Here is a 27,630-nt window from a genome sequence, read left to right as displayed (position 1 = left end):
TTAGGTTAAAAAAATATATATTCTTATATAATCATATATGTTTAATAATTGGAATTTAGATTTTTGCTCAAAACCTAAATTTATCTTTTTATAGACATTTGTGACCATCGAGTACCTTGTGTACTTAAAATTTTTTAAAAAATTGAAAAAGTAAAAAAAAACTGCCTACTAGAAATATCAAATTTTAAAAAGTAAGTGCTCTTTTTGACATCACTTTGAGCTTAACTTCTTTTATTTCAGAGCTCTTTTAAAAATGGTATTAACTTCTGACAACTTTTCAGCTATTTTTCGTTTATTTTGCATAGTTCTGTCTGGTTTTAATTATGATTCTTGTCTTGTTTTGTTTTTGTTTTGGAAAACCGTACATGCATGTTTTACCATGCTATTTCTTTCTTTCCTATAATTTCATTCAATATGTCCACCGCTGCCGGCCCCCAGCCTAAAAAGAACAAAGAGGAAGAGGCAACAAACAAGACAATGCATTCTGGAAAGTATCAAAAAGTAGATTTGTTTTTAACTTGACTTAAGCAATTTTCTGACAGCCTTTTAGCTATTTTGTAAGTTTTAATTTCTACAGGTATTGTATGAATTTGTACGGGTATTGTATGCTCACTAACTTAATTATAACTTTAACCTTATTCAGACAAACATCAGAGTCTGATTCAGAGTCTGAATCAGAAACAAATTCATAGTCTGATTCAGAGATTGAATCAGAGTCTGAATCAGAAAATATCAGAGCAAAATGTGACATGAAAAGACTCTGAAACAGTACTTAATAGTTTCTGAAAAACTTCCTGTTTCAGTACTGATTTACTCTGAAATTTAGGTACAGGTATGTATTAGTAACTGATTTGTGGAAATGTGGTGAAAACATTAGTTGGAGAAAGCTTTATATTGGTGAACTAAAAAATGAGCGGACTGAAAAAGCACAACGAAAGCTTGAACACATATTGAAAAAGAACGTTTTATTAACAATTGTATCTAACTGGTTGAACGACAATATTAAATTCACGAGTTCCAGAATGTTCTCGAATATTGCAGAATGATGTTATCAGATTGCTGTAGAATATTGGAGAGACTTTATTGGTGAGATTTAGAGGAACCGGGCAAGACGTGACCCAACTATGGGTTTGAGCGCCTTTTTGAAGTCCTCGATGCAGAAAGGGTAGAGCATAGGGTTCAAAGTAGAGTTGAAATAACCTAAAACAAAAAATCGTATCTTTTCAGCAATTTTTCCCCATCCACTTTTTCGGTAGGTTATGCACCCCCCCCCCACCCCCCCCCCCCGGAAGCAGCATATAATATGTGTCATTGCATATTAGTAAATCAATATCAAAAAATAAAAAAAGTATGACACGTGTGCCGGGGCTCCTATGCACCCACTTTTTTTTCTTTTTTTGGGGGGGGGGTAAGGGCGGATTGTTGGGGAGTGTGTGTATGTGTGTAAATAGGGAGGGGGGGGGGGGGGGGGGTCAAAAGGCAAAATTTCACGTACCCAACCATATAGCCGCTGTGAACATATTGTTTCGCCATCCTACTGAAAACTCGGCTGGTTTCATGGCCACTAAGACATACATTACCATATATGGTAACCAGCAGACGCAGAATGCTAGCACGATACCCGCCAGCTTCTTAGCAGCTCGGATCTAAATCGAAGAACATATGATGGTCAGAATGTGGTCAGATTGTAGTCATTGTCGGACAGTTATTTACAAAATCATAAATTAATAATTGATCAAAACTTCAACAATTGCTCAAGTAAATTTTTATTTTTGGTCATAGTTAAAAATTCTTTGTAAACAAATAATTTTTAACTATGACCAAAAATAAAAATTTATATCAGAAAAAACATGAGAAAGAAAACAGAGAACAATTGCTACTTTTTTCCTTGCCAAGCTTTACTAAAATCTTGCTTATTTAGACGCTATGAACACCGGAAATCTCCCACGCCAATTGTGTTTGATTTGAATAAATTTTTCATGTCTCAGCTCGAAGAGACAAAAATTGGATCATCGCACCCTAGTTTGATGAACGCACAAAAATCTGGACATGAACCAACAAAAATCTGGTAACGCACGAAAGTCTGGACATGAACGCACGAAAGTCTGTTGAACGCTCGATAGTCTGGACATGCACGCACGAAAATTGGTTGAACGCACGAAAGTCGGGTGATTGCACAGAAGTCTGGACATAAACGCATGAGAGCCTGGTAAACGCATGCAAATCTGGACATGAACGCACGAAAATCGGTTGAACGCACGAAAGTCTGGTAAACGCACAAAAATTTGGGCATAAACGCACGAAGGTCTGGACTGTACATAGGCACCATCCGTCTGGGACGGTTTGGACATAGGTTTTTTTCGTCTGGGACGGTCTGGACGTACTTGCTTCCGCCAGACACCTCCATTTGGGTAAATTTTTGAATTATAGGCAAATATTTGAGAATGAAAAAAATAATTGCAAGAGCTAGCAAACCAGAAAAAAAACATTTGCAGAATATTTGGAGCTGTTTGAAACCTCGAAACGAATTGTGCAACTGAACAGGGTTTAACTGTTTCAATTTTTCATTTAAGAACCATACTTGACCGTTTTTTTTTGTCGAATCCATCACCATTTTCCAATACCGTTTATCGAATTTGCCAACTGCCCTGAGTCATTAATTGAATGAAATTAATGAACTTTAGTTAAGAGAACAATAACCAGCTGAAAATAATGAAACGAGGCCATGATCCCAGTGTGAGTGTCATAGTGTTGTGAGAGTGTCATGTCTATCTTAGTGCATTATAGACATGTATTTCTAAAACTTATTTTCGCTGAAAAAAAGGTTTCTTGAGTTTTTGTACATAGACTCGATGACGTCTCAGCAAATAGACGCACCAAAATATAGAATTTTCAACGAATCTTATTCGTTGAAAAACCGCACTTAAAGCACTGTAACACTGTAACTGTAACAGTTTATAACACTGTAACAGTTAGGGGTTCAATTGACCTAAATTTGACATAGTCTAATTTTAGATTGTTTACTTTACCTCATCTGACCAGCGGCCCGTAGAACTTGATGTTAAACTACCGCAACCGAACTTGAGACCAGGTCCCTCAAAATTACATATTTCCTCCCTTCTGGCTTAACGCAATTTCTGAGCAAATTTACGTTAACACTCATATCCAATTTATAGATGGAGAAATAATTGAGCAATCAGCCAATCAATAAAGAGTTTCAGTATTTTCTTATTTATGATTGGCTTGCAACACAGATTCTATATTTTGATGCGTCTGCCCTTATCACTAGCGCTTCTAGACTCATACCACTACTTATGTTCGTGATCGTCCCAGTCGAATTTTTTAGAAAAATATTTCAAAAATACAAGTGCGAACCTCTTTTGATTTTCTTTTTGAATTACTTTAGATTTTTTTTAAATTCACTCACGTTGAGAAAATTTATATAATTGTCAATCAATTATTGAATAATTCGTTGTTAGTGTCTTCACATTCAATAGGTCGTAAAACAAAATTCCTACCAAGCCAAGAGCATTTGATATATTGCAAGATTCTGGTAGATTCTTGAAATAAAGATTGCCGTGCAAGATCAGCCAGAATAATGGTTATCTTGCGATATTCTGGAAGAAAAGTGAAGAAATAATGCAAGATTCTGACAGCTTCAGCAGACTTTTTCGACGGGGGCTGAGTTAAAAAAAGAAATGTCAACAAAAGTATTGAAATTCTAATTTTTGCTGCTGCATGAAATACATTTGTGGATCAATTAAGTTTGAAATCATATTTATTGGTGACTCAATTTTGAGAAATTAATAATTCTTTTATTGGGAGCAAATTGTTCGTCTCAAAACTTAAATATGCAATTCAGAATCAATGCTCTAGGTGCCAAGAATTTTAGTCAAACTAAACGTGATGTTTTGAAAACGAGAATTTTATATTCTAAAAAATTTTTGACACATGTTTCAATTTATTAACGATTGATAATTATAGTCAAATTTGAAAAAAATTCTAGCCTGCCTTTTTCATTGATTGTGTAGTTACTTTTTCAGACTTATCAACGCGCTTTGAAAGTAGTAGTCTAGTACTTCAACCACTCTTTGTTTCGTTCCGACCCTAAAACTACCTTTGTTATTCATGACTTTCCCTTCAATTGAAGTTTATTAATTCCTGAAACCCAGCCCGCAACATTGTAATTGAGTTAATAAAACTTTTGATCTTAAATTGAAGACATATTGCTCGGCGAGAGCCATAAACCTGTTACCAGTTACAAACCACCAAAACAAGGGAGGAATAAAAACAACAATTGCACATTTAGTTTGCTTTTGGGTTCGGTTAGAAATGTGAGGTGAGCGAACAATAGATCGAGAGGACATTAGGACGAAAATTAATTTCTACTCTCGTTGGCTGAAATTAAGCATTATTTGCGAGCTGGCATAAAACTACCACAACTGGCTAGCCTCACGAGCCGTGGCCATGGCTTTATTGGCCCGCGGTACTTGATATGAAACTATCACAACCGAAAAAATTGCCACGGCTGTCATATGCTGTACTAAAAATGAGTGCTTAAATCTGATTGGCCAATATTCAACTTGAAGAATTCAATTTCCAATCTGTTGACCCCAATTTTGCTTTCGATCTACTGCTCATTCGATCTATTGTATAAGCACAGAATTATGGTTCGAATTACCTGTGTTTGATTACAGCGCCAAATGGCAGACAAAGCAAAATTTTATTATCAATCTTAAAAGTTAAATCCGTTGATAAAAAGTAGATTTATAGGCTTTAAGTCGCAACAGAAGGGATAGTGGCTCCTAATTCAAAACGATTATCTAAGCCATCAGTTCTTAAAAATTAGTAGTAGTCTTGCTTTATCTTTAAATTAACTTAAAAATGTGGTAAAATTTGAAAGACACGCGTCCAATATTATGGTAACGACCATAGATTTTTCTTTCTGGTCGAAAATTAATCCATGAAAATTTCAAAAATGGATGCTGATTTATCTGGTTATGGCAAATATACATATTATAACGAAGCATACATAATAAATTTTACGCAAATCGCACCTAAATAAATTTTATTGCCAAATAGGGAACGTTTTCTGGTTATTCACATACCATTTTTAATTGGCTTAGTTTTAATTAATTGACATCTATGAAGAAGAATGAAATTTGATATTTTTCAACTCATAAACGCTATTGGCTATATTCTAGGTATAATTAGTCTTTTATCTGAAATTGGAGGTAATATGCTAATTAAATCTGCTTTAATTCCAATTTCCGCAGAAAAAAGTGTCACTGTGAAATTGTATCTGTAACATTGTAGAGGAAATTGCTATTCGATATGGGAATTTTGTTCAAACGCGGATGTAATAATACCATAAATTTATTCGCACTGTAGGTTGAAAGGGTTCTGGATTTTTGCAAACACTAGCGTATTTTATATGATCTAAAAACTTGTAACAATTCTAACAACCTCAACTGTGGATTAGCTAACTTCGTATACTGCGAACGAATTAGAGCTTTCAGGACTCGAACCTAATATCTCCAGAACCGCGATCAGGCATGCTGCCGTTGCACCACAGATCTACTGAAGTAGCAACGTTGTTAGCTTGATATACCAAGAGCTGGGTTAATACACAATTCTACCCCTAAAGCATTCGGATAAAATGTTTGAAAAAATGTTTGAAAAAAAAATCTATATGATAAAAAACTGAGTGCAATATAAATAGGGCGGATGATCGAAACGACCAGAAGACAATCCGGCCGATTGTCTTGAACTTCATTGTGGACCATTGTGGAATGAAGTGGACCAATTTCATTTGTTTTCTTATGAAAATTCTGTTTTCTCACCTTACTCTAGTCAATGAACATCGCCTTTCCTATAAGATCTTACAATTTTTATATAATATTATATGATAACACACTAATCCAATAAGATCATAAATTTTAGAGTTTACATTAATACCTAAGAAACCAACTAAGACAACTAAAAGTTCTGATAATGTATATATTATTTTATGCAAACGTCCTTACATATATAATACAATTCATATTGATATGTTGAAACACATCTGACAGAATTACTTCCCAACACCCCGATTGGGATTGAAAGAAGAGAAAAAATGGATGACTGATGTATGCAACATATTTTAATGTGCAAACTATTTTAATTTCATATTGTTGTTAGTCTAGCTTCTGGATGAGAGAATGCAAGGATTAGTATCAATACCTATCAGCATTAGAGATGACAATCAAGACTCATAGGAACAAAGTTCAAGTATCAGGCAGCTAAAATTGGTCTTCAAGGCCAAATCCGGTTTCTAAATTTGATTTCGATTACTCTTACTAATTCTGTTCATTTTAAATTGCTTTGCTGAGCAACTGCTGTTTGAAAACAGTTTGAGCAGAATGATCCAAGAGTGAAAATAGCGTAGAAGTCAAAATGCTTTCGCACAAAATGTAGAAAGGTGCTTAAATCAAGTGAAGCGAAACAAATTTTAAATCAACGAAGTTAAAAACAAAACAAAATTTGATCGCAATAATAGCCTATTGAGAAGATGAGGGTGGCTATTAATAACGCCTACAAGGCGTAAGCATCAACAAAAAAGTTTTGATACATTAAAAAATAACCTAGAGCTTGCTTCGAAAATAACTTAAATGATCACAGACAATTTGAACCGTCTTCTATTTCTATTCCAAAGTTCAATTAATTTATTTTTCTTAAAATTATCATGTTTTTCAATTCTTTTGTGGTCAATCTTCTCCAATTTTTTAATAAAATGTTTGATTCAATTAGTTGTCCATTAATATTGTTTTAGTGAGCGCTTTTTTGGGACACTGACTGCGGTTTTTGTTTTTGATCAAACTGAGAACGTTCAAAATCTTTTTTAATAATTCAAGATGTCTAATATTTTACTTTTTTGTACGTTTGTCAGCAGGATACGCTTGTCAAAGAAAATGTTTTACAGTCGGAAAGCAAAAATGAACGAAACACAATATAAAATTGAACGTAATGAAGAACTTTACTAGCCAATTGAAACTTGGATGAATTTTAAATAACTATGTACTTCTTTATGTACTTTTTTATGTTTAGGGGCATTACATAACAAAAAATGAAGCACATACAATCGGGTCATGGGTACTCTTTGTCATCTTCTAGTTTGTCTGGAACGTTTCATATGCACTCTATGATAACTTTGCGGATATAACTAATCTTTGCTGAGAATTGTAACTTCAAGAGCAATGTTAAAGCCTAAAAAAATGCCAATAGAAGAAAATACCAATTTTTTTCTTCAGAAACAGAGCCAAAAAAAAAGAAATTTTTTATTTGAGCAAAAAATGATTAAAGAGCAATAAATACTGGATTAAAGTTGTCTCGGCTGTGACTAGGTGAAGTTGAGATTTCGGTAGCAAGTCTAGAAAAAAAACTACAGCAAAATTTGAAAATATATGCAGTTATATTGATGGAAAACGAACAGAAAGTGTTATACAACATTTTTCAGAACCGCGATTCAAGATTGGGGCAAGGCAGTCTAGTATATGTAGTATGACCAAACCTATGAACAAAGTTTAAATTCAAGGATGCCTTAGATGGCGATACGTACACATGCAATTTGGGGCCTCACAAACTTTATCATGTGAATTATCAAATATAAAAACACTTTATGTAAGTGGACGTTTCTACGCTGTTAAATCAATTTTTTCAATTGTTTAATTTTTTAAGAACTCGCTGAATTTTTAGCTCAGGAACGGATAGCTATTTTGAACAGATAGCTATTTTATTTATCTGCTTAAAATAACAATTGTCTGCAATTGATGTAAAAATTTCATTTCAACTTTCAAAATTAGGCTTTTAATTGCATGTAAGTGTAGTGAATTTGTTGATTCGAATTTAAGTGGTTTTCTTTAAAATTTACCTTATAATGGTATGCGAAAAACTATCACTAAGTTGCAAAGAACAAAGAAACTGAGAATTTTTTGGGTCGAGGTTTGGCGGTAAATTTTTATAAGAAATGCGGTGAAATGCGATGAAAAAAAAAATATTTTTCACCGCGTGTTTCTTACATTCGTTTTGTGGTGAATGCGGTGAATCGCGGTGAATTATTTTTTTTCACCGCGTTCCCGGTATTCTCACAAAAAGAAGCGTCCCCACACGCGTTCGAACCTCTGACCTCCTGCATGCCTTCAACTTCTTATTACACTGCGCCAACTGTCACTTACGTTGTTGATATTTTTTGAGAATTTAAACCAGATTGAGTAAACGTTGGTGATATTTTTTGAGAATTTAAACCAGATTGAGTAAACGTTGGAAAGCAAATGCGGTGAATTTTGCGGTGAAATTTTGTAAGAAATGCGATGAAATGTGGTGAAATATTTTTTTCACCGCATTCACCGCTTTCACCGCATTTCTTACATTAATTTGCCACAAAAGTTGATGCGGTGAAATGTTGTAAGAAATGCGGTGAATTTTGTGGTGAATTTTTGTAACAAATGCGGTGAAATGCTGTGAAATATTTATTTTCACCGCATTCACCGCAATCACCGCATTTCTTACAAAAATTCACCGCGTTCAACGCAATTCCTACAAAAATTTACCCAAAAACCTGGAGCCGAACTGAAATAAACATCATACCTCGCGTTGTCTTTCTAAACTCTTATGATGATGTCGCTTCGCCGCATCTCTGTTCACGCGCCAGCTCAGTCGTCTACTCAGGGGCGATTTGGGCGCTGTCAACATGTTCTCCGAGGGCGAATTTGGAATCCGATCACGAGTCGTGCCCGCAGCAGTCATTCCCGAAGACTCCCCCACTGCGGGTATGAGTTGCCTTGACGACTCTAGGGGGCAATTGGGGACTTCGTAGTGCTCGACAACTTTGCCCAAGTAGTTAGAGTTATGTTCGTTTTTGTGCTCTGTGAAATGGCTTTCGCTCAGGTTGGGTGAGGGCTCGACTACTAAAGGAATGTGTGGAAAAGCGGGCGTGTCGGGCTTTGAGTCGTTCGCAATTTCGATGTTGTTGTTGTTATTGTTGTTGGCGACTGGAGCTTGTGCCATAAAGTTGTTCTTTCTCTGAAACGAAAAAGTCAACAACTAGCTACCGTGCCAAAGGAAGCAAGGCTATTAAAAATGAAAGTTAATAAAAAAGAACACAAATTTTGCAGAAACCACTAAAAAAAATTTTCTCGCCACGATATCAGTATGAGTTTCCAGTTAAAATGTGGGGAGGAAAATATTCAACATGAATATGTTTCTGTCGGGGATACGACTTTTTGTCAGAAATTTTAGCAGAACCGAAAAGGTGATAATTATAAACAACTCAATTTTTGATTCCCCATATATCACCGTTTGTGATAGCTTCATTTTGGTGAACATGTAAGTCTCTAGACTAAAAAATGATTCTCTACAATCACCATAAAATTATTGTATAATAACAATTTGGGGGGGGGGGGTTAGTGGAATGTATTAAAGAGCTCATGCAACGGTCATACGTCTGTACATTGACAAATGTCGTCTTGGATTGTCTGTGAATACCAATTTTTGTCTCCAATCTTAATCTGCGATGCTAAGAAGTGAAACAAGAACTGGTACTAATAAACGGCCGGTATTTGCATTTAAAAGACTTCTAAAAAAACATTCAAAAATGAAAGCTGCAGAATAATTTTTTAAAGAAACTTACGTCAATATCACGCTTCGTTCGTCTATGGATCTCTACAAATATTCTGACATAGACTAAACACATTGTGATGAAGGGAATGATAAAACTGTAGATTAAACTGATGATTTTGAAGTGGAACGAATCGTGGAATCCGGGACTGCAAGAAGCCTGAGAAGTTGATGATGTTGGTGACGCTGTATCCAAGATCATGTCGGAGATTTCAGGACCAGTTGGGTTCTTCTCGGCTGTAATTTTTCCCGGGGTGTTTGGGTTGCTGTCAACGTACCTGTGATAATGAAAAAACAAGAAACCAATCTCAGTGATAACATAAAAATTATTCGTGATTTCTTTGGTTTGCAAAATTATTGAGAAAAGTTAAAACTCTAAATTTTGCAGGCCATCATAGATGAGCTGTATATGACTGCTAAGACCCAGAGTCGACCCGCGCTGGCTTTCAATTACACCTGAATTGCGCTAATTCCATATCTTTCTGATTTGCTTTTTATAAACAACATAAACAAAAAAGTTTCCATTTCCCATATTTATTCTCATACTTCTCCGAGGAAACTTAGTCGTCTCTTTTTATTGCCAGTTCCTATATGGCAACAGTCCGCAATGATCTGGGCAAAATAAAAGTAAACATGACAACAAGGACATCAAGGAATCTGGAAACAAACCTTGACTTTGGAAACCACAGATCCCAGCATAAAATAGGCAACATATACACGACAGAGCAACACCACACAATCACGATTACCATCAACAGCTTCTTGTGTGTGCGTTTGTTCCTGTATGTAATAGGAGACACAATTGAGAAGTACCTGTCAATCGCCATCGTCATCAAGTTCAGAATCGAGGACGAAGAGGCTACGTAGTCGAAACTGATCCAAGTGGTACATAACTAAAATTGACACTTGAGTTAAAGTTACAGTGCTTTCATTCGACTGAAAAAAGTCTTCTTCCAAAATTTTGTTTAGAAAAGTAAGGTTTTGTTTGCCCGAGTCGAAAATAGAAGTTAATCTTGTAAGATCTTGCAAGATTCTTTCAAGATTTGTTAAATCTTACAAGATTCTTGCAAGATTAACTTTTTCTTTCAAGATTCTTAGAAAATTAACTTTTTTGCAAGAATCTTGCAAGATCTTACAAGATTAACTTCTGTTTTCGACTCAGGTTAAGAGGTGTAAGCCAGAGTTATTTTACCCATTGAGGCAGGGGCCAGAATCCTGCAATTGCGAATACAGATGCGAACGGCATGACCAGCACCCCAATGATGAAGTCAGCGATTGCTAGAGACACTATGAACAAGTTGGAGGGTGTCTGAAGGGCCGGAGTCCACCAAATCTAAAACATTTTATGCCCAGGTCAAAACGTCACGCATTAGAAATCACATACCAAAAAAACCTCTGATTAGAGCTCCCAGACAAAATGACCTCTGATCAGATTGCTCAGAACAAAATGACCTCTAAAGCTGATAAAATCAGACTTTCGAAGTTTCAATTCATAATCGTATAAAGCAACGTTGTAGCAAGAAAAACAACTGTGTTCAACAACGTATTAAGGCAAAGCACATCTAAATGGCCCGGCAAATCTAGCTATATTTGCTGGCAGGTATTTTGTCTGAGCTCAGATTGGTCACCGATACGTTTTCGAAACCTAAGAATATTAAGCCTAAAAAGAGCGCAATCGATTTAGTATATTAGTAGGCTCAACGAAAATTATGTTAAACGAACTATTTCTGAGCTTTCTACGCATATTAGAAGTAGAATGGTTAAGAAATATGACGTAATAAACTTTCTCGCTGGATAGATTTAAATAGCGCATTGCTCATTTAGTTTACTCAGTAACAACCTCTGATCAGTCTTGCATTGGCGTAGGACTGTGCACGAGCGTACCGCTTACGATGATCGAACTCGTCGACGCCAACGATAGACGGAATTCTGGTTGCTTGGATACCGAGTAGAAAATGGTTAGGTGTTATTGCGCCTAGGTCGAACGGGTCGGCGCTAACGGGCGTTAAAGGACGTGAGTTTAGTGCGTATTCGACCAGACAAAAAGTAGTGTTCAACACCTCATCTGTGAGGCGACGCGTACCGAGGATAGTGTACAGTACTCTTTTAAAACTTCGAACTAGCCTCTCCCAGATGCCACCTTGGTGTGGCGCACTGGGTGGATTGAACCTCCACTTAATGCCCTTATGTGCAAGTTCGGTGGCAATGTTAAGCGTATTCCAATTTTCCACACATTCACGGAGCTTTTTCTCCGCTCCAATGAAGTTCGTACCATTATCCGACCAAATCATAGCAGGATTACCCCGACGGGTGACGAACCGCTCCACTCCCATTACACAGGAACTAGTGTCCATGGACGGGACAACTTCAACATGGACAGCACGAGTAAGGAGACAAGTGAAGAGGAATCCCCACCTCTTCTCGGTAGTCCGACGAACTGTGACGTAGAATGGGCCGAAGTAATCAACCCCGAAGTTGGTAAATGGAGGAGACTGGTATGCGAATTTCTCCTTTGGGAGGTCTGCCATGATAGGTTGAATGGTTGCTGCACGGAACTTTCTACACAAGACGCAGTTCGATTTGATGGAACGCAGTGTGGAACGTAGTTTAAGGATGGCATGACGTTCCTGTACCTTTGACCGTAAGTAATCAATGCCCTGATGGTGGTTCTTCAAATGAGTATGCCGCAGAAACAATTTAACAAAAGTATGACGCGCATCCAGCACGATAGGATGCTTAGTGTCAAAGTCAATTTCCACTAGCCCTCGGAGTCGACCAGAAGAACGGATGAGACCATGGGGCCCAATAAACGGAGTAAACTGAGCAATGCGGCTGCTCTTCTTAACGGATTTGTTGTCAAGAAGATCCTTTCTTTCAGTTTTAAAGGACTCTCCCTGAACAAAGTTCTGGAGATGGCGCTCGGCTTCGTCAAGCTCAACAGGGTCGGCTATGCTGCCGTCTACGGTACGGTAAATTTCATGAGATGGTAACAGACGGAGCACATATGCGGTGACACGAAGTAGTTTTTGATAAGAACTGAACTTATCAAATGGGATTAGATTAATGTTTTGTTCCTTAGGGGGCTTGGTTACGGATGCGGCTAAAGATGAGATGGAGTCATCATCTTGTTCCTTGGTTACAGCGCCGAGCTTGATGTTATCAACGACGTCAGTATTTGGCGGAAAAGGGAATTGCTTAGTTCTCAAGAAGTCAGGACCCCTCACCCAGCTACTTGATTGCAAAACTTCCGCGGACATACCACGCCTGCCAGCATCTGCCGGATTATCACAAGTGGCGACGTGGTTCCATTGGTCAACGCTGGTGTTCTCCAGGATTTCACTAACACGATTTGCAATGAAGATGGGGTGTTTGTTTGCTGAGTTTATCCACTGCAAGACGATGGTACTATCTGTCCACATAAAAACTTTGTCCACAGTAACCGTTAATGCTCGACAGAATTCCCTTTTTAAACGGGCAGCGAGGAGAGCGACTTGTAATTCTAACTTAGGAACTGTCATTACCTTCATAGGTGCAACACGGGCCTTGCCCAAGACAAACAACAGCTCTGTTATAATCTCCCCGGAGTTGCAAGTTACTTGAGCCCTAAGGAAACCTACTGCACTGAATACGTCTTGCGAGCTATCACCAAACATGTGGAGTTCAAGATGTTGGAATGGTCCTGAAAAGTAACTTCTTGGTATAGTGATCTCAGCTAACCGCGGCAGTTCAATACACCAGGCAAGGAATCTATCAACTGTGTCTTTAGGTAACTCGTCATCCCAACTTTGTCCATTGACACGCCAAATGTCTTTCAAGATTAACCGAGCACCAACGGTAAACGGTGCGACAAGACCAATTGGGTCGTAGACCTTCGACACTAGACTTAGGACCAAGCGATGTGTTAAACTTTTCGTGATGGTGCTGTTAGTACCCCTGCTCACAACCAGAGTATCGTTGTTGTGATCCCACTTAAGCCCAGGCACGTGCTTTGATTCCTCCTTTGACGAAACGATGACCTTCGGTTCAGTAGATTGAGCAGATCCATCAATTCGGTCAGCCAGATCTGGTACATTGCTTACAAACTTAGTAAGCTTGAACCCACCTAGATGGAGAAGATGTACCAATTCCTTCGACCTAATGAGGGCCCTCTCGGGGGATTCCACTGAGTCCAAGTAATCGTCCATGTAGAAGTTCTCAAGGACGGCTTTCGCAGCTTCTGGGTACTCCTTAGCATTATCGCGTGCCGTGCGCTGAGGTGCGTAGTTGGCGCAGGTGGGAAAATCTTTTGCCCCAAAGATGTGGCGTGTATACTGGTGTACCACAACATTTGATGTGGGGTCCTCCCGCCACAAAAAGCGCAATGATGGCTGATCACATGGTAACACTCCAACTTGGAGGAACGTTCCCTCGATGTCGGCGGATACGGCAAATGGATGTTGTCTGAACCGTAGGAGTACATAGATTAGGTTTTGCAGTAGGTCAGGTCCTGTGAGTATTGACTTATTAAGAGATGCGCCATGGAATTTTGCTGCTCCGTTTAGTACCGTACGAACCTTGCCCGGCTTGTTCGGGTTAGCAACCGGATGGTGTGGTAGGTACCACTCTCGTTCCGAGCGACTTTCCACCTTATGAGCATCTTTAAGTCTTCTTTGATGGTACTCGAGTACTTTTCCCTTAATGTCTGATCTTTCCTGAGCCGCTTTTCCAAAGACTTTAATTGAACAAGCGCTGAGAAATAATTGTTGGGCAACTGGATGTTATCTTCAGCCCATAGCATTCCGACATCGTACCTTTTTCCATTATGCACGGTGGTGTTTTCAAGAATTTAATGCACACGTGCATCCGAGGCGGATCGTGGGTCTACTTGCTTAAGTGCGCCGTACGACTCCATGTCGTACCAAGATTTTACCTGACTATCGAGTTCAAAATCCTGCTCCATTTTAGCTTTGAAACAAGTCGAGACTAAACCTGAAGACGACGGTAGAGGGCCGCTTATAACCCAACCTATGGGCAAGCGAACAGCGAAGGGCGAGGACTTCTCGTCGGCAGCGAAGTACTCTAACGGGCGGATGGCATGATACACATCCTGTCCAGGTATCATCTCGATGTTTCCATAGCAATATGTAACTGGGTCTAGAACTGCTAGGTGCGGGTAGGTTTCCTGAAGTGCTTTAATGTTAATGACATCGGCGCCTACATTCAAATTTTCCTTTACGTAAGGGCTGACTTTAAAAGGTTCAAATGCTTGGTTGTCGCGTGGTGTTACAATTAGTTCAACTAACTTAGTGTCTACAAACTCCTCGGTATTTATACCCTTGACTGTTAGTTTCAATGCTGTACCGTGCAAACCAAGTCTATTTGCAAGATCATTGGACACCCAAGAGTTACTGCAAGCGGTATCACACAAAGCTAAAGCCGCGGTATCTTTACCAGAAGAGCTCTTTAACTGTAATTCAGTCACCTGAAGGAGGCCTTTCACATTACTCACAGATGACAAAGTGGTAGTCTTACTCGGTGATTGGACACTAGGAAGTTTACATTGATTTGCGCCAGCATTAGAATTAATGTTGTTGTTTGAAGGGGATTTTGGTGGATACACCCTCTCAGCTCCATGAAGAAGTGTATTATGGGAGCTGTTGCAACCGTCCTTCTTGCATTTCCTGGGATTTGGGCATTGCCTGAACATATGCTTTTCACTCAAACATGAGAAACATAGTTTTGCTTCCGCCACTACCTTTGCTCGCTGAGTGGGAGACTTTCCTTTAAATACCCTACACTCCCAGATGCGGTGGTTACCTTTACATACAATGCAGCGAGGGGTTGCAGGCGTTGCCGATGTTGAAGCTGGTCTCTGAGTGCCCTTAGTTTGTGTATTTGCAGCAAAAGTTCTTGAGGCAACTTTGGTCTTTACTACTGAGTTGGTGTTATCCTCAGTTCTTGCCTCCGATGAAGTTAGTTTCATTAAATCATGTGCCTCGGCCTTCTCCTTTAAACAATCGTTGAAGTCAAGGAGTGTTGGCTTTACCCAATGATTCTTCACTGTTAAGAGTGACCAAGACTCTTTCAGATTGGGCGGCAATTTTTGCACAGCCGTGTTGAGAAGTGAGGCGCTCTCAAGGTCTGAGTCATATGAAAGTGATTTAAAGACCCCAACAAGACTTGAAATTGTTGCAGAATAGTTTATGATGTTATCACTATTGTGCATCTTTAATGGAGGAAAAAGAGCTGAGTTTCTCTAAATGTGCACTGACTACTGCCTGTGGTTGGCCAAATTTACGTTCGAGTGTCTTAAGTGCGTCCTTATACATTACACCACAGTATGCGAACTCAGCGATGGCGGTTTTAGCTTTTCCAGTTACAAGCGTTTTTGAGTATGTTAACTTGACATCATCAGTAAGGACTTTGCGTCTATGGCGCTTTTAAATTGTCCGAACCATTCGTGCCACTGCAGTGGATCACCATTGTACTGTGACAATTTCCACTCGGGCAGTAGATCGTTCTTCTTACAAGTAATTGTCTCCGCCAACTGCTTTATAAAATCCGCAGAGTCCAAAGAAGGAGCCGAAGGTGTGGGACGGAACGCACAACGGGTTCGGAACGGTAGCTCCATACGTTGGCGGAATGATCGGAGTGACAAAGGTGGGGGCGGTACCTGTGGAAAAACTAAATGGATTCGCTTGCATGAAGTCTGGTGTTACATAATTTTAAGCGCCTGCTGCTGCTTGTACTTGAGAGGAGCGGAGCGATGTAGTGATATGAGGGTTGATTAACGGGGCAGGTTGTGCGCTGTATAAGTTTGCAGATGTACGTCCAAGTGGTACTGCATTAGATGGAACTGCTGACGGAAAACGCCAGACATTTGGATCCGGAGGAGCAGGAGGTGCGTGGGTTATAGGGACAAAATTTTGGTTTTGAAAACTCTTTTGTGGGGGTGGTGGATGAATTAATTGAGCTACAAAAACGTTTGCGGAGGAAATCATTGGTGCAGGTGGAGAATGGGGTAACCGATTGACATTAATTGCCACGGGGTTAGTGGCTTGTAGTGGGAGTGCTTGTGGCGGCGAAGGAAGAAAGCGGAATGCTGGTGGGATTAACGGGAAATGCGGTGGTGCGGGGTTTAGAACGGGGGATGAGGGGCTGGTACATTTATGTGTGCTTGTTGAGGATTAAGTGCTAGCGGAGCATTAGCGAGTGTATTTAAAGGTGGTGAACGCGGAGGGCTGACTAAATTCAACTGTCCCGGCATGTTCGATCTAACTGTAAACCATCGAAGTGCATTGTTGCTTGAGACAGTTGTCGGGCTGTGTTTGGGGCGTTTAGTTGAGTTGGCATACCAAAGTTTACTGGGGGGGGGGCGAATATGGAGGCGTATATTGAGGCTGTTGCTGCTCTTGCAAGATGTTGTTTGCAACCTGTGTATCATTGGTTACATTGGTTCTACTACTTGGTTCTTGCGGCTCATGGACAGAGAGGTTGATGTTGGCCTCAACTTGACCATGTGTATTGAAATTGGAGTGTGAGTTTGGAAGTTGAATTGAAGAAAGTCGTTGGACAATTGCTTGGTTGGGTTGGGCGATGGAACCAGAAAAGTGCGAACTCGGTTCGTTTGCAACATCTGCCATGTTCCCGGCCGGTAACAAATTAACCCAATCTTGAACAAGTTTCTTGCTCTTGACTGAACTTCTTTCCGTAAAGAGCCCACTCATTTTGCCTGTACCAGACCCGTCTGTGGATGATTTTGTCATCAACTCAATTTCCTCAAGGGCTGCAGCAGCTACTTCCTTGCGGTGATCCTCCTCAAGCTGCTCAATTTCCAATTCCCGCAATTTTGTTTGTTTTTCAATTTCAAGACGCTGTCTAGCAATACGGAGCTTTGCCTCATGTTGTTTCTCAAGTTCCTCCCTTTTGAGTCTTGATTTTTGTAAGTCTCGTTGACGCTGACTTGGTCTTTTTGAGGAAGTCATATGTGAATCTGATCTTGAATGGTGAGAGGTATACTGCTCTGCTGTCTCTTTGTCATGGACCGAAATGATATACCCTCGAGCAGCAGCAACGAACTCATCAGTTTTCTTTGTTACAGTCTCTAACCATTTTTCAAGGCTCTTACAGGCAGCATCTGGATTTTCAGTCTCTTGTGCCAGATCAAAGAGCTCTTCATTTTTATCAACTACTCCAATAAAAGCGTCTTTGCACTTCACAAGCAGACGTTCGATCTTAACTTGCTTATCCACAGCATTGTTAATTTCACCATAGATGTTGTTAAGTTCAGCCTCTAGTTTTGCCCTTGCTTTATAAAGTTTGTTGAATTTGTCCTGCAAAGTTGTCATGATCTTAAGAAAAACAGGAACCACAAGTTTAATTTGGTACTAATATAAAGTACACACACATGCAACAGCACAACACAAAGGGGTTATACCGAACCCTAGTGTGACGGTTTGGCTAGCAAACCGCCAAAGAGCAAAGATTTTTGTCGAGTACAATAGTACCCGGCGAAAGAAAGAAAGAACGGTGCGCAGGAAGCGCGAAAAGGGGCAGAACGGGAGACGGGACGGACGGGAAGAGACGCCGAACGAGTAACGCACGACGCAACGGGAAACCGGACGGACAAACAGGAGCGTCGGGCGAAAAGCGCGCAACGAAGCGGAAAAATGGCACGGGCGGGGCGGAAACGTCGGGCGGATGGCGCGCGACGAAACGGGAAAACGGCAAGGGCGGGGCGGAAACCACAAGCGAGGAGGCGGGAAGATCGATGCTAACAGACCACAGCAACAAACTCAACCAAACAAGCTAGCCGTAACTCCAGAATAAACTTAAGTCACACCCTAGAAAGAAGGCATCAAACATGAAACAATTTACGGCAACGGGGTAGTATAACCAAAAGTCGAAAAGGTCAGGAACTTTACTAGCCGTAACTCCAGAACAAAGTTAAGTCACACCCTAGCAAACCACTCTACCCAGACAACAAAAGTGCATACTACAAAAATTAATAAAGCTACAACAAATTGCTAGCAAACCAGTGTGGTGAAAGTCACGAAACAAACCAGCCGTAACTCCAGAATGAACTTAAGTCACACCCTATTAAGGAATGAGACTACAAAACAAACCAGCATACTAGCAGAGAAATTTTACTACAGCAGAAACTCAACATACTACGATTAGCGAAACGTTTAGTAAAGCGCTATCGGAGAGAACCAACCACAAACTAACCCATAACTCGTGAGTTAACTAAGTCACACCGCCAGTCAGCGGGTAGATTCCCACAACAGCGCAAGACTAAGTGACATTCAGGTTATCAAACGCTTGTGTGAGTTCCTCCTCCTCGAACGCATGACGGGAGCGAAGCGTTTTACGATGGCGCTTTAAAAGTTTCTTCGGTCGGGAGCGTGTTATCAAGGACCGGAGGTTGTTCTTATGAACTAAGACTATAGTGAGTGTTTTCAGCTCAAGCGCAGGCCTTTGGTGTAATGCTCTGTACTCTTTAAGTAAACTAAGATCTTTCTGTTTACGTTTAGACACAATGTCTTTCACTAAATGGATGGTAACTAGAGTACAACGCTTGAGCTGATTGTAAATATCAGGAGTTCCCTCTCTGGGGCAATACACTATAGCTTCTATGCGCTCCTGATACTTTTCAAGCACTTCAATAAGCTGCGAAGGTGTTAAAGGCTTATTGTTGTTACTGCGATGACGGGACAATGAATTGTTCACCACTTCATGCCGTATAACTAGCCTCTTTTTATCACGGAAGAAGTGACTCAATTGAAATTGCGCGGTTTTTCGGACTTTCAAAGCGTTAGGATTAAAACTCAGACCCGGTAATGCGTAAATTCCTTTTTTATAATGGTCTTGTAACGCTTGAGGCAAAGTTTTTATGGCGTGATGCAGTGAACTTGCAGCTAATAGGAAAACCATATAATGTTTTTACAACATAACTGAAGTGAGCTTTGCTCAAACTCCGAACCCTGATGTTAATGCACAATTTTATTGAATTACCCAGAATAAGCGCTTATTTGCTAAAAAAAATCAGTTACCTGATTTTTTTGTGAAGTTTGAAAAATTTGACCAAAATTGTTTTTTTTGTACGTTTTAATCTATCTAACTGCTGTATAAGTATATAAGTATGCTAGAATGATCGGACAGACTTTTTGTCAATTTTTCAGATTTGGTCAATTTTTTCAAACTTTTTTGCTTCACTTAAAGTGTAATAGACTGTACCCAAGTACCAAACTTCACCGCGATTTGGTCAATTCTTAATTTTGACCAAAAATTTTCAGAAGTGATGTTTTTTTTAACAAAAAATTATAAGGGATAGGTTTTCGGTGACCAGGGGTAATGTCGAAAATATCAGATTATAGGAATTTAAACCGAAAAAATTGGGGGCTGAGGTTACTAGATTTGCCGGCTACAAATAATTTATATCAACAGTATCAGTAATATAATTCTGTTTTGCGTGTGTCTTACAGTTTCATGGAATCAAGTCGTCAGGAGTTCAAAATGTTGGTTTCCAAATCTTGTAGTTTTGCTCGGCCACGTTCTTCGTTAGCTCAGTCACTGCACAGCCTTGTATATCTCCGAATAAAGCAGACTGAACCTGTGAAACTCCAGTGAAGTGATGAAGCGTCCTGGACTGGATAATGCTCTCGTACTCAAAGTCACGGTCGCTTTCTTCGTCCCAGCCGCTTTCTTCGTCTTGTTGGGGAAACGATCCAAGTGATCAGAAAGAAAAGCAGCCCTCACTTACACAGAGAAGGACACTATTGAAGGGGAACTGTACAATGGGCGCAGTCAGTTGGCCGCACGGCAGTTGTTCCGTACAGTGCAATTTTAGATCACCTCGATCTCCAACTGGTAGTGACAACCATCACCCTCTCCTCGACCAGCAAATCAAACGTTCAATATTTATTTAGTTATTCACAACGATGAGTGTAAACAGCCAGAGTAGTCAGCCACAGTAAGGCTGACAAAGAAATTTAGCGGCACCAGCAATAAAGCTGATAAAATCAGACTTTCGAAGTTTCAATTCATAATCGCATAAAGCAACGTTTTAGCAAAAAAAAACAACTGTGTTCAACAACGTATTAAGGCAAAGCACATCTAAATGGCCCGGCAAATCTAGCTATATTTGCTGGCAGGTATTTTGTCTGAGCTCAGATTGGTCACCGATACGTTTTCGAAACATAAAAATATTAAGCCTAAAAAGAGCGCAATCGATTTAGTATATTAGTAGGCTCAACGAAAATTATGTTAAACGAACTATTTCTGAGCTTTCTACGCATATTAGAAGTAGAATGGTTAAGAAATATGACGTAATAAACTTTCTCGCTGGATAGATTTAAATAGCGCATTGCTCATTTAGTTTACTCAGTAACAACCTCTGATCAGTCTTCCCAGAACAAAATGACCCCTGATCAGACCTCCACAAATTGCCTCTGATTACACTCAAGTGCGATCGAGGCTATCTCTGATTAGACTGTTTTGATGTTTGAGGTTTCCAGATCAAGTAATTTCAAGCGGAGATGTAACAAGTGTGCGCTTCAATGGGTCTGATCATAAGTCAATTCCGTCTGGGACCTCATCCTGGATGTTTGCGCGATGTAAAAAACTTCGAGGTGAAAGAGATGAAAAACAGTTGGCTGAACATTCACGAAAAATCTTATATAGAAATTTCATCACTCGACGCACTCAGTGTTAAGAGAAAAAGGCCGCTTTGCATCAAACGAATTTTTCATGGCAATTCATATATTATTTTCAAGCTAATCCTCGGCTTTCCAAAATGGCCCGATTAAAAGTTCTTATCTCATTCTAACTTCTTCCATCATCATGCAACTGTGAGTCAAAACACATTAGCAAGTGTTTTATCCGTCACAGTGCAAGCTTTTAAAAAATGCAGTAATCAACCAGTATAATCCAGAGGCCCATAATATGTTGCTTCATCAGGTCATTAGAAAAATTTGAAGTGTCAGTGCAATTCGTTTGTTTCCCCTGCACGCAATTTTCAACAATCCTGTAAAATTTATCGCGTAACAATCAAGAAAATTTCACTTCAAAAAAATATTGTAAGTCAGTTTTGTTATCATTTTTAATATTGGTTTAAGCACCATTTAAAATCTCAACAGTGCAGGAAAATTTAAACAGATAAGTTTTGAGTTTTCGTCTGAATAAATTTTCAGATGATATAAGTTTCAACTCAAAAAAGATTTTATTCCAATCAACAACGACGGCATGCCAGAACGAACGTCTTCCAAAATTAGAGCAAAAATTGGGAACAAGTAAATTGTAATTTTTTTGGGACCTTGTAGCCATCGTGTTTTGTTTCATTAGTTCCGATAAATATAGTGGAAGTTTGCTAGGCTGATGTACAAGGCAATTCACATACAGACACTTCGCAGATGGTATATAAAACCCCTACAGGATGAATAGAATATTATACAAAAAAAATTTGCTATTAAAATCTGCACAAGAAACCTTTATTGTTCCTGAAAATTCTATCGTCAAAAATCTCATAAGTTGATCGTCCGCCTAATACTGCATTCCATTCTTGTCAAACTCTACATTGGAGATACTCTATATAACTGAAATATTACAAGAATATGAATCGGTGCTATTTAAAATGTTGTTATTACAATTCCTCCGTAGAAATTTTGTGAGAAATCGAGATCTATATCAGCAAACAGATCTGCAATTAATGCTTACACTGTTAAAGCCTTACAAGCTAAAATCTGTAATGAAATGCTGCATAATATTTAATATGCAAAACATGAAAATTTTAATATTGTGAGATCTAAGGAAAAGATTTTCGATTGAGTCCGCTACATCGAGATGTTATAGAGCTGGTTACAGAACTGTCATGAAATTGGTCGTTATTAGCTTAATATTGTCCTAAATGTCGGCAATTTTTTTTAAAGAAAGAATCGAAAGTTATCAAAAAGCCGGAGACAATATCTTAGTAGTTAATCCGGTAATTAGAATGACAGAAAAAGGCATGCAATAACCTACTATAGCCCATCAAGTGTTTTTTCAAAAATTGTGATTGTCTGACGTAAGAGCCATTCGCTGATTAGACGAGAAACTACTGAACGCTTTTAGTGCAACTGTTGTGAATAAGTCCGATTTTCTATTCTCCTTGGCAAACATTTCTCGCAAAGAGATTTATAGACCCACTCATCAGGGATGTTAAAGGCCTAGATTGAGTTCAACGTCGTGTTGCAAATGATATTCGATTGTATCGAGGAAAAACACGAAAAACGGCTAGTTGTTCTGCAGTCCACGAAGTTTTGAAAACTTTGCCTGTTTTCGTTTTGCTTTCAAGAATTATCTAAGACAGTAAAAACAATTTGCATGAAAAAAGATGTCGTAGTTTTCACGCCTACCGACAACCACCCCTAGATTGGCAGATTATTGATCACTGTATATGTTTAGGATTCTGAATTGGAAAAATAGCTTTTTCGTTTATTGTTATATGTTGGATTGCACGGCGGAACTTTATATTAACTTATATCATTCCTGATAATAATTTTGACATTATAAATTCGATGAGATCGTAAACTACAAATTTTTGCAATCTTTATGGACCTTAACTTTTAGACTATAGATTTTTCAAACAGTAAACTATGAAACTGGGAAACGCTCGAATCAATTTGTAGCATAATAATAAACTCTAATCGTTCAATTACCAACAAGATCGCGTCTTTGAAAACTCCCGCAAAATTGTCTATGATGAAAAATGGAAAAAAACACACGTGATAGTAACACCGAGTTGATTCGGTAGCTAATCCATGATTTAATAAAAGTCATAGTTACTCAATTTCTCCAACCGACTACTGTGCTTCCATGACACGTTCAATATTTTTACTGTCAAAAAACTTAATACCAGGAGATTTTGAAAAACTTTATAATTGCAAAATTTTTACACCTCTATTCAATATTTTACTGTTCATTTTCTTGATACGAAATATTATGGTCCCTTACTGTATATTTACGGCAATTTGTTAGGGGACACACTGATAAAAAATATACGAGATTTTTTCCGTTGCTGTCAACCCCCTTTCCCAACGCCAGTTTCCAGCTTAATGATTGCATATCTTTTGAACTCCCTGAGTGGACGTGTTATATTATTGAATAATATGTAATTATCTTTACTATTTAACTCGTAACAACTCAAGTATTATGACTGGGAGGCACAAATGGAAATGAAAAGATCCAAAATAATCTTAATAAAATTGAAATATTAAACTAACCACAAATATGACCAGACCATTTCCGACAGTTGTCAGTACAGAAGCACACCCACACACAATTCCCAGTACAATAGAGGCCACGGTATTCATTATAATCCACTTTAATCCGCTTTTTCCACTATATTCCAATTGTTAAGTGGAATCCTCAATAAAAGTAGTGTGACGCTCCCAAATCTGTGAAATATTACATCGCGTCAAAATTGCAAAACAAATTTCAAAATAGTTTTGATGTTAGTAAGAAAGTAATGAATGAAATGAAATTAAAAAATACTGAATATTGAAATACTTAAAGTTTATCATAGTTCTAAATTCATTAGTACTTAGTCACTAATCAGTGGGGTCTGTAAACGATACGCTGTCAAATTGAACAGCGGGTTCAGAGGTCCAACCAAACGGTATAACAATAAATTGTAAGATTGTTATTGATTGTTTTGAACATTTTCTCGACTTAATCCGGTTTTGAAAAATTTCAATATATTCGGGTTCAAAATTGAGATATGTTAAGCGTCAGTCGGTGCAAATGACGAAATTGAACATTTACATTTAAACACAATCAATATGACTTTTTTGTGTATAAATTAAACCTTAACATCGGTTTTTCTGCTGAAGTGAATAATTTATCCACTAAGGGGTGGTTAAAACCAGTGAAACATTGAAAAGCCCAGAAAATCAACATTGCGATTATCTTCAAGAAAATTTAAAAAAAGCGTTCAAAAGTGTGATCGTTTTTTAAATAGCAACTCAAAAACCTGTATTACTATTTATCAAAACAAACAAAAATCAACTTTTTCTGATCCATCGTGTTGCAAATTATTGCATTATTCTGGAAGGCAAGTAATCAAAACACCTGGCAAAAAAAATTGCAGCAGGACACCGGACGACATTTCACAAAAACGAAGCAGTTTATTAAGATAATGAACAAAACGGTAATCTTCTTAGTTCTTGAATTAATAAAAAAATAACAGAAAAAAAATTTTGAAAAAATATGCATTTTGAAAAAAAATTGAAAAGCAATCAGCACTAAACGAAATATAATTGTTTTTGTTTCAAAAACATTTTCAATAATTTGTTTTTGTTTTTTTTTTCATTTCAGATTTGTTTTTGATTCGCTATAGAAATTCTTTTGCTGTTTTCTTCCCTAAAATTTTGATTAGTTGTACCACTTTTTTGAAAAAATTAAGGCACGAGAAATGAACTTCAATTTTATTGTCTCTATTTGTTATCAATAGCCCAAATTCAATTGATAACTTTCACTTGTCAGCTAGCAACTGATTTCATTTTTTAAAAAAAAGTTTTCTGGTGCCACCCCCCCCCCCAAAAAAAAACACTTGATATATGTTTAGAAAAAAACATTAAATTAAGATTCTGTCAGTTGGTTAAAAGCGGTAACCAATTTTGATGTTAAAGAAAAAGAAAACATTGGAAAACGGTACAAAACTATTGCCTCGCATCGGTATAACAAATTTTGTCGACAATTTGCAGGCAAACTTTTGAAGAGATATTAGTTGCCCAGAAAAGCAATTTTTATAAAAAATTGAATAATTGAGGGTTTGTGTACAACATGCAATAAGAGACCTTTTATATGATTTTTTAGAATGTAAAACATCATGTATGGGTTACAGAAAACGACCTTACAAACTGTTGCAATTGAACTGTTCGTGAAAAAATTCCAGGCAAGTAAATAAAAAGGGTTCAATAGATGATATCCTATCGTGCAAGTTCGTGCCAGTGTTATTTCAACATTATGCAGCATATCAAAAAAATTTGCTGCCAAACGTACAACTCAAAACGTTTGTCAGAGTCCATGACAACAAATTAGCTAAAGACTGATTTTTTTCAAGTTTCTGTTTTCTTTTATTAAATTCCAATTTAGATACCAAATTATTTTCCAAATGCCATCTTATAGAGTGGTATACTAAATAATATATTTCTCAGCCATTGTTAACGAGAGATCCTTTCTTTCAAATAAAAACAGATCAGTTTTTTAAATTAAAAATGCGTCTAATTAATTTACACCTTGTCAATAGTTATCATTAAAGACAGTCACAAAAATGTATTAGAATAGACAGCATGCTTGCAGTGAAAAAAGACTGTTTGGAATTTTATCGGATCGCATCTAATCATTTTTCCAGACATCTGAAAAACACAATTAATTAATTGCAAAATATCATGCTAGATATTGTTTTAATTCGATACAAAACTTTAAAAAAACGTTTGTCAGCAAATGCAGTATCGAGATTTGAAATGTTCTAGAACAAAATTGAGGATTTTACAAGACTCTAAGTGCTATGATAAAGATTTTTTGAAACGAAAAAAACTGACGCAATTTATTTTTCATCCCGAATCCCGCAAATTCTTTGAAATAACAGGAAATTTGGCTTGAATCAAATTGTTTAACATGATTGAACTTTAAAGGTAAAATTGATTTCACTTTTAAAATCAACAATAATTTTCCCATATATATATATATATATATATATATATAAAATTCAAAAAAATTTTTACAAAAATTTTGACGGTGTAACGAAACTTTTAAGCTCCGTGCTGCTAAACTCGGAGAATTAGCTCAATAACTGCTTTATAACTGTCTGTGTGGCGAATTTTATAATGTCTTCCTTTCACTTCAATAGACGGACGCACGATAGCCGCAATTGGAACTCTTCAGATTTAAATCACAATTCAAAACTGCCAATTTTTGTGCTAAGTATTAAGACGCGTGAACCATTTTTACAGCTGAAATATAAGGACAATATGTGATAAAAGCGTGAAAAAGTGCATAATATATAACTCTAATTCACTGCAAACTTTAAAGCCATATAGAGCTCTCTCTTCACCACAGTAACTGTGATTCCCAATAACTGTAATTTTTCCTTCTTTCTATCCGTAGCCGGTTAATCGTTCTAAATTTAAAATTGTGGAAAATGTTGATATCTTTTTCGCACCTGTATTTGTCTTCAATTAAACAAAACTCCCTCGTGAAGTTGAGATAGATATTTGGGTAAACAAAGACATCGCTTTTACCCCCACAGAGACACCCCCCCCCCCTCTACCTCTACCTCCACGCACGCACGCACGCACGCACACACATACACGCACACACACACACACACACACACACACACACACACACACACTTACACACACTTACACACACTTACACACACACACACACACACACACACACACACACACACACACACACAAACACACCACACATACACACACACACACACACACACACACACACACACACCTTAAAAAACCATCCCCACCCTCTCCTCTCTTCGATTGCGATTTTATTTTTTCCTGCTTTCTTTACTTGGCAAATTCGAATTCAGAACAATCAAATTTTTAGGCGAATGAAAGCGCAAAAACAAACAAACAAACAAACATAGATAGACTTTTGAGGCTGGTATCTATGTGCTTATCGAGTCTAAGTGAAACTTCCGTCTCAAATTATTGATCTGGTTCTTATTCTGAAAGTAGAGTCTGGCATGTATAATAATTTGTATTGATTTCTCTCTCACTCTTTACTCCTAAAATACAGGAGTAAATAAAGAGGATACATTGTCTCAAAATTCAATATCAGATCAGATTTTAGGAAAAGCTATCAATTCCATTTTCTAAGTTAAAAAATGATAACTATAGAATAAGGTGCTGCCGAAAATTTTGAAATGGTTTCTATTGAAAATCATAGAGTTAACGTAATATGAGCAATTAATTCATGGAAAATTGAAAT

The 27,630-nt window shown here is 38.0% G+C and overlaps 1 protein-coding gene across 1 annotated transcript; it reads right to left on the bottom strand.

Annotated features, from left to right (window-relative positions):
• Positions 1-873: 873 nt before the first annotated feature.
• LOC142353070 (5-hydroxytryptamine receptor 1B-like) lies at positions 874-24,100 on the bottom strand. The gene is made up of 7 exons (XM_075405264.1): positions 23,892-24,100; positions 10,847-10,987; positions 10,324-10,547; positions 9,668-9,932; positions 8,626-9,060; positions 1,496-1,646; positions 874-1,200 (listed from the first exon to the last, which is right to left on the bottom strand). Exons 1-7 carry the CDS (start codon positions 23,979-23,981, stop codon positions 1,094-1,096), a joined length of 1,413 nt encoding a protein of 470 aa, XP_075261379.1. The 5' UTR covers positions 23,982-24,100; the 3' UTR covers positions 874-1,093.
• Positions 24,101-27,630: the final 3,530 nt, after the last annotated feature.

This window comes from Convolutriloba macropyga, chromosome 14 (assembly GCF_964194025.1).
Source record: "Convolutriloba macropyga chromosome 14, txConMacr16.3, whole genome shotgun sequence".
Lineage (NCBI taxonomy): Eukaryota > Metazoa > Xenacoelomorpha > Acoela > Convolutidae > Convolutriloba > Convolutriloba macropyga.
This window is presented reverse-complemented; position numbering and strand designations above follow the sequence as displayed.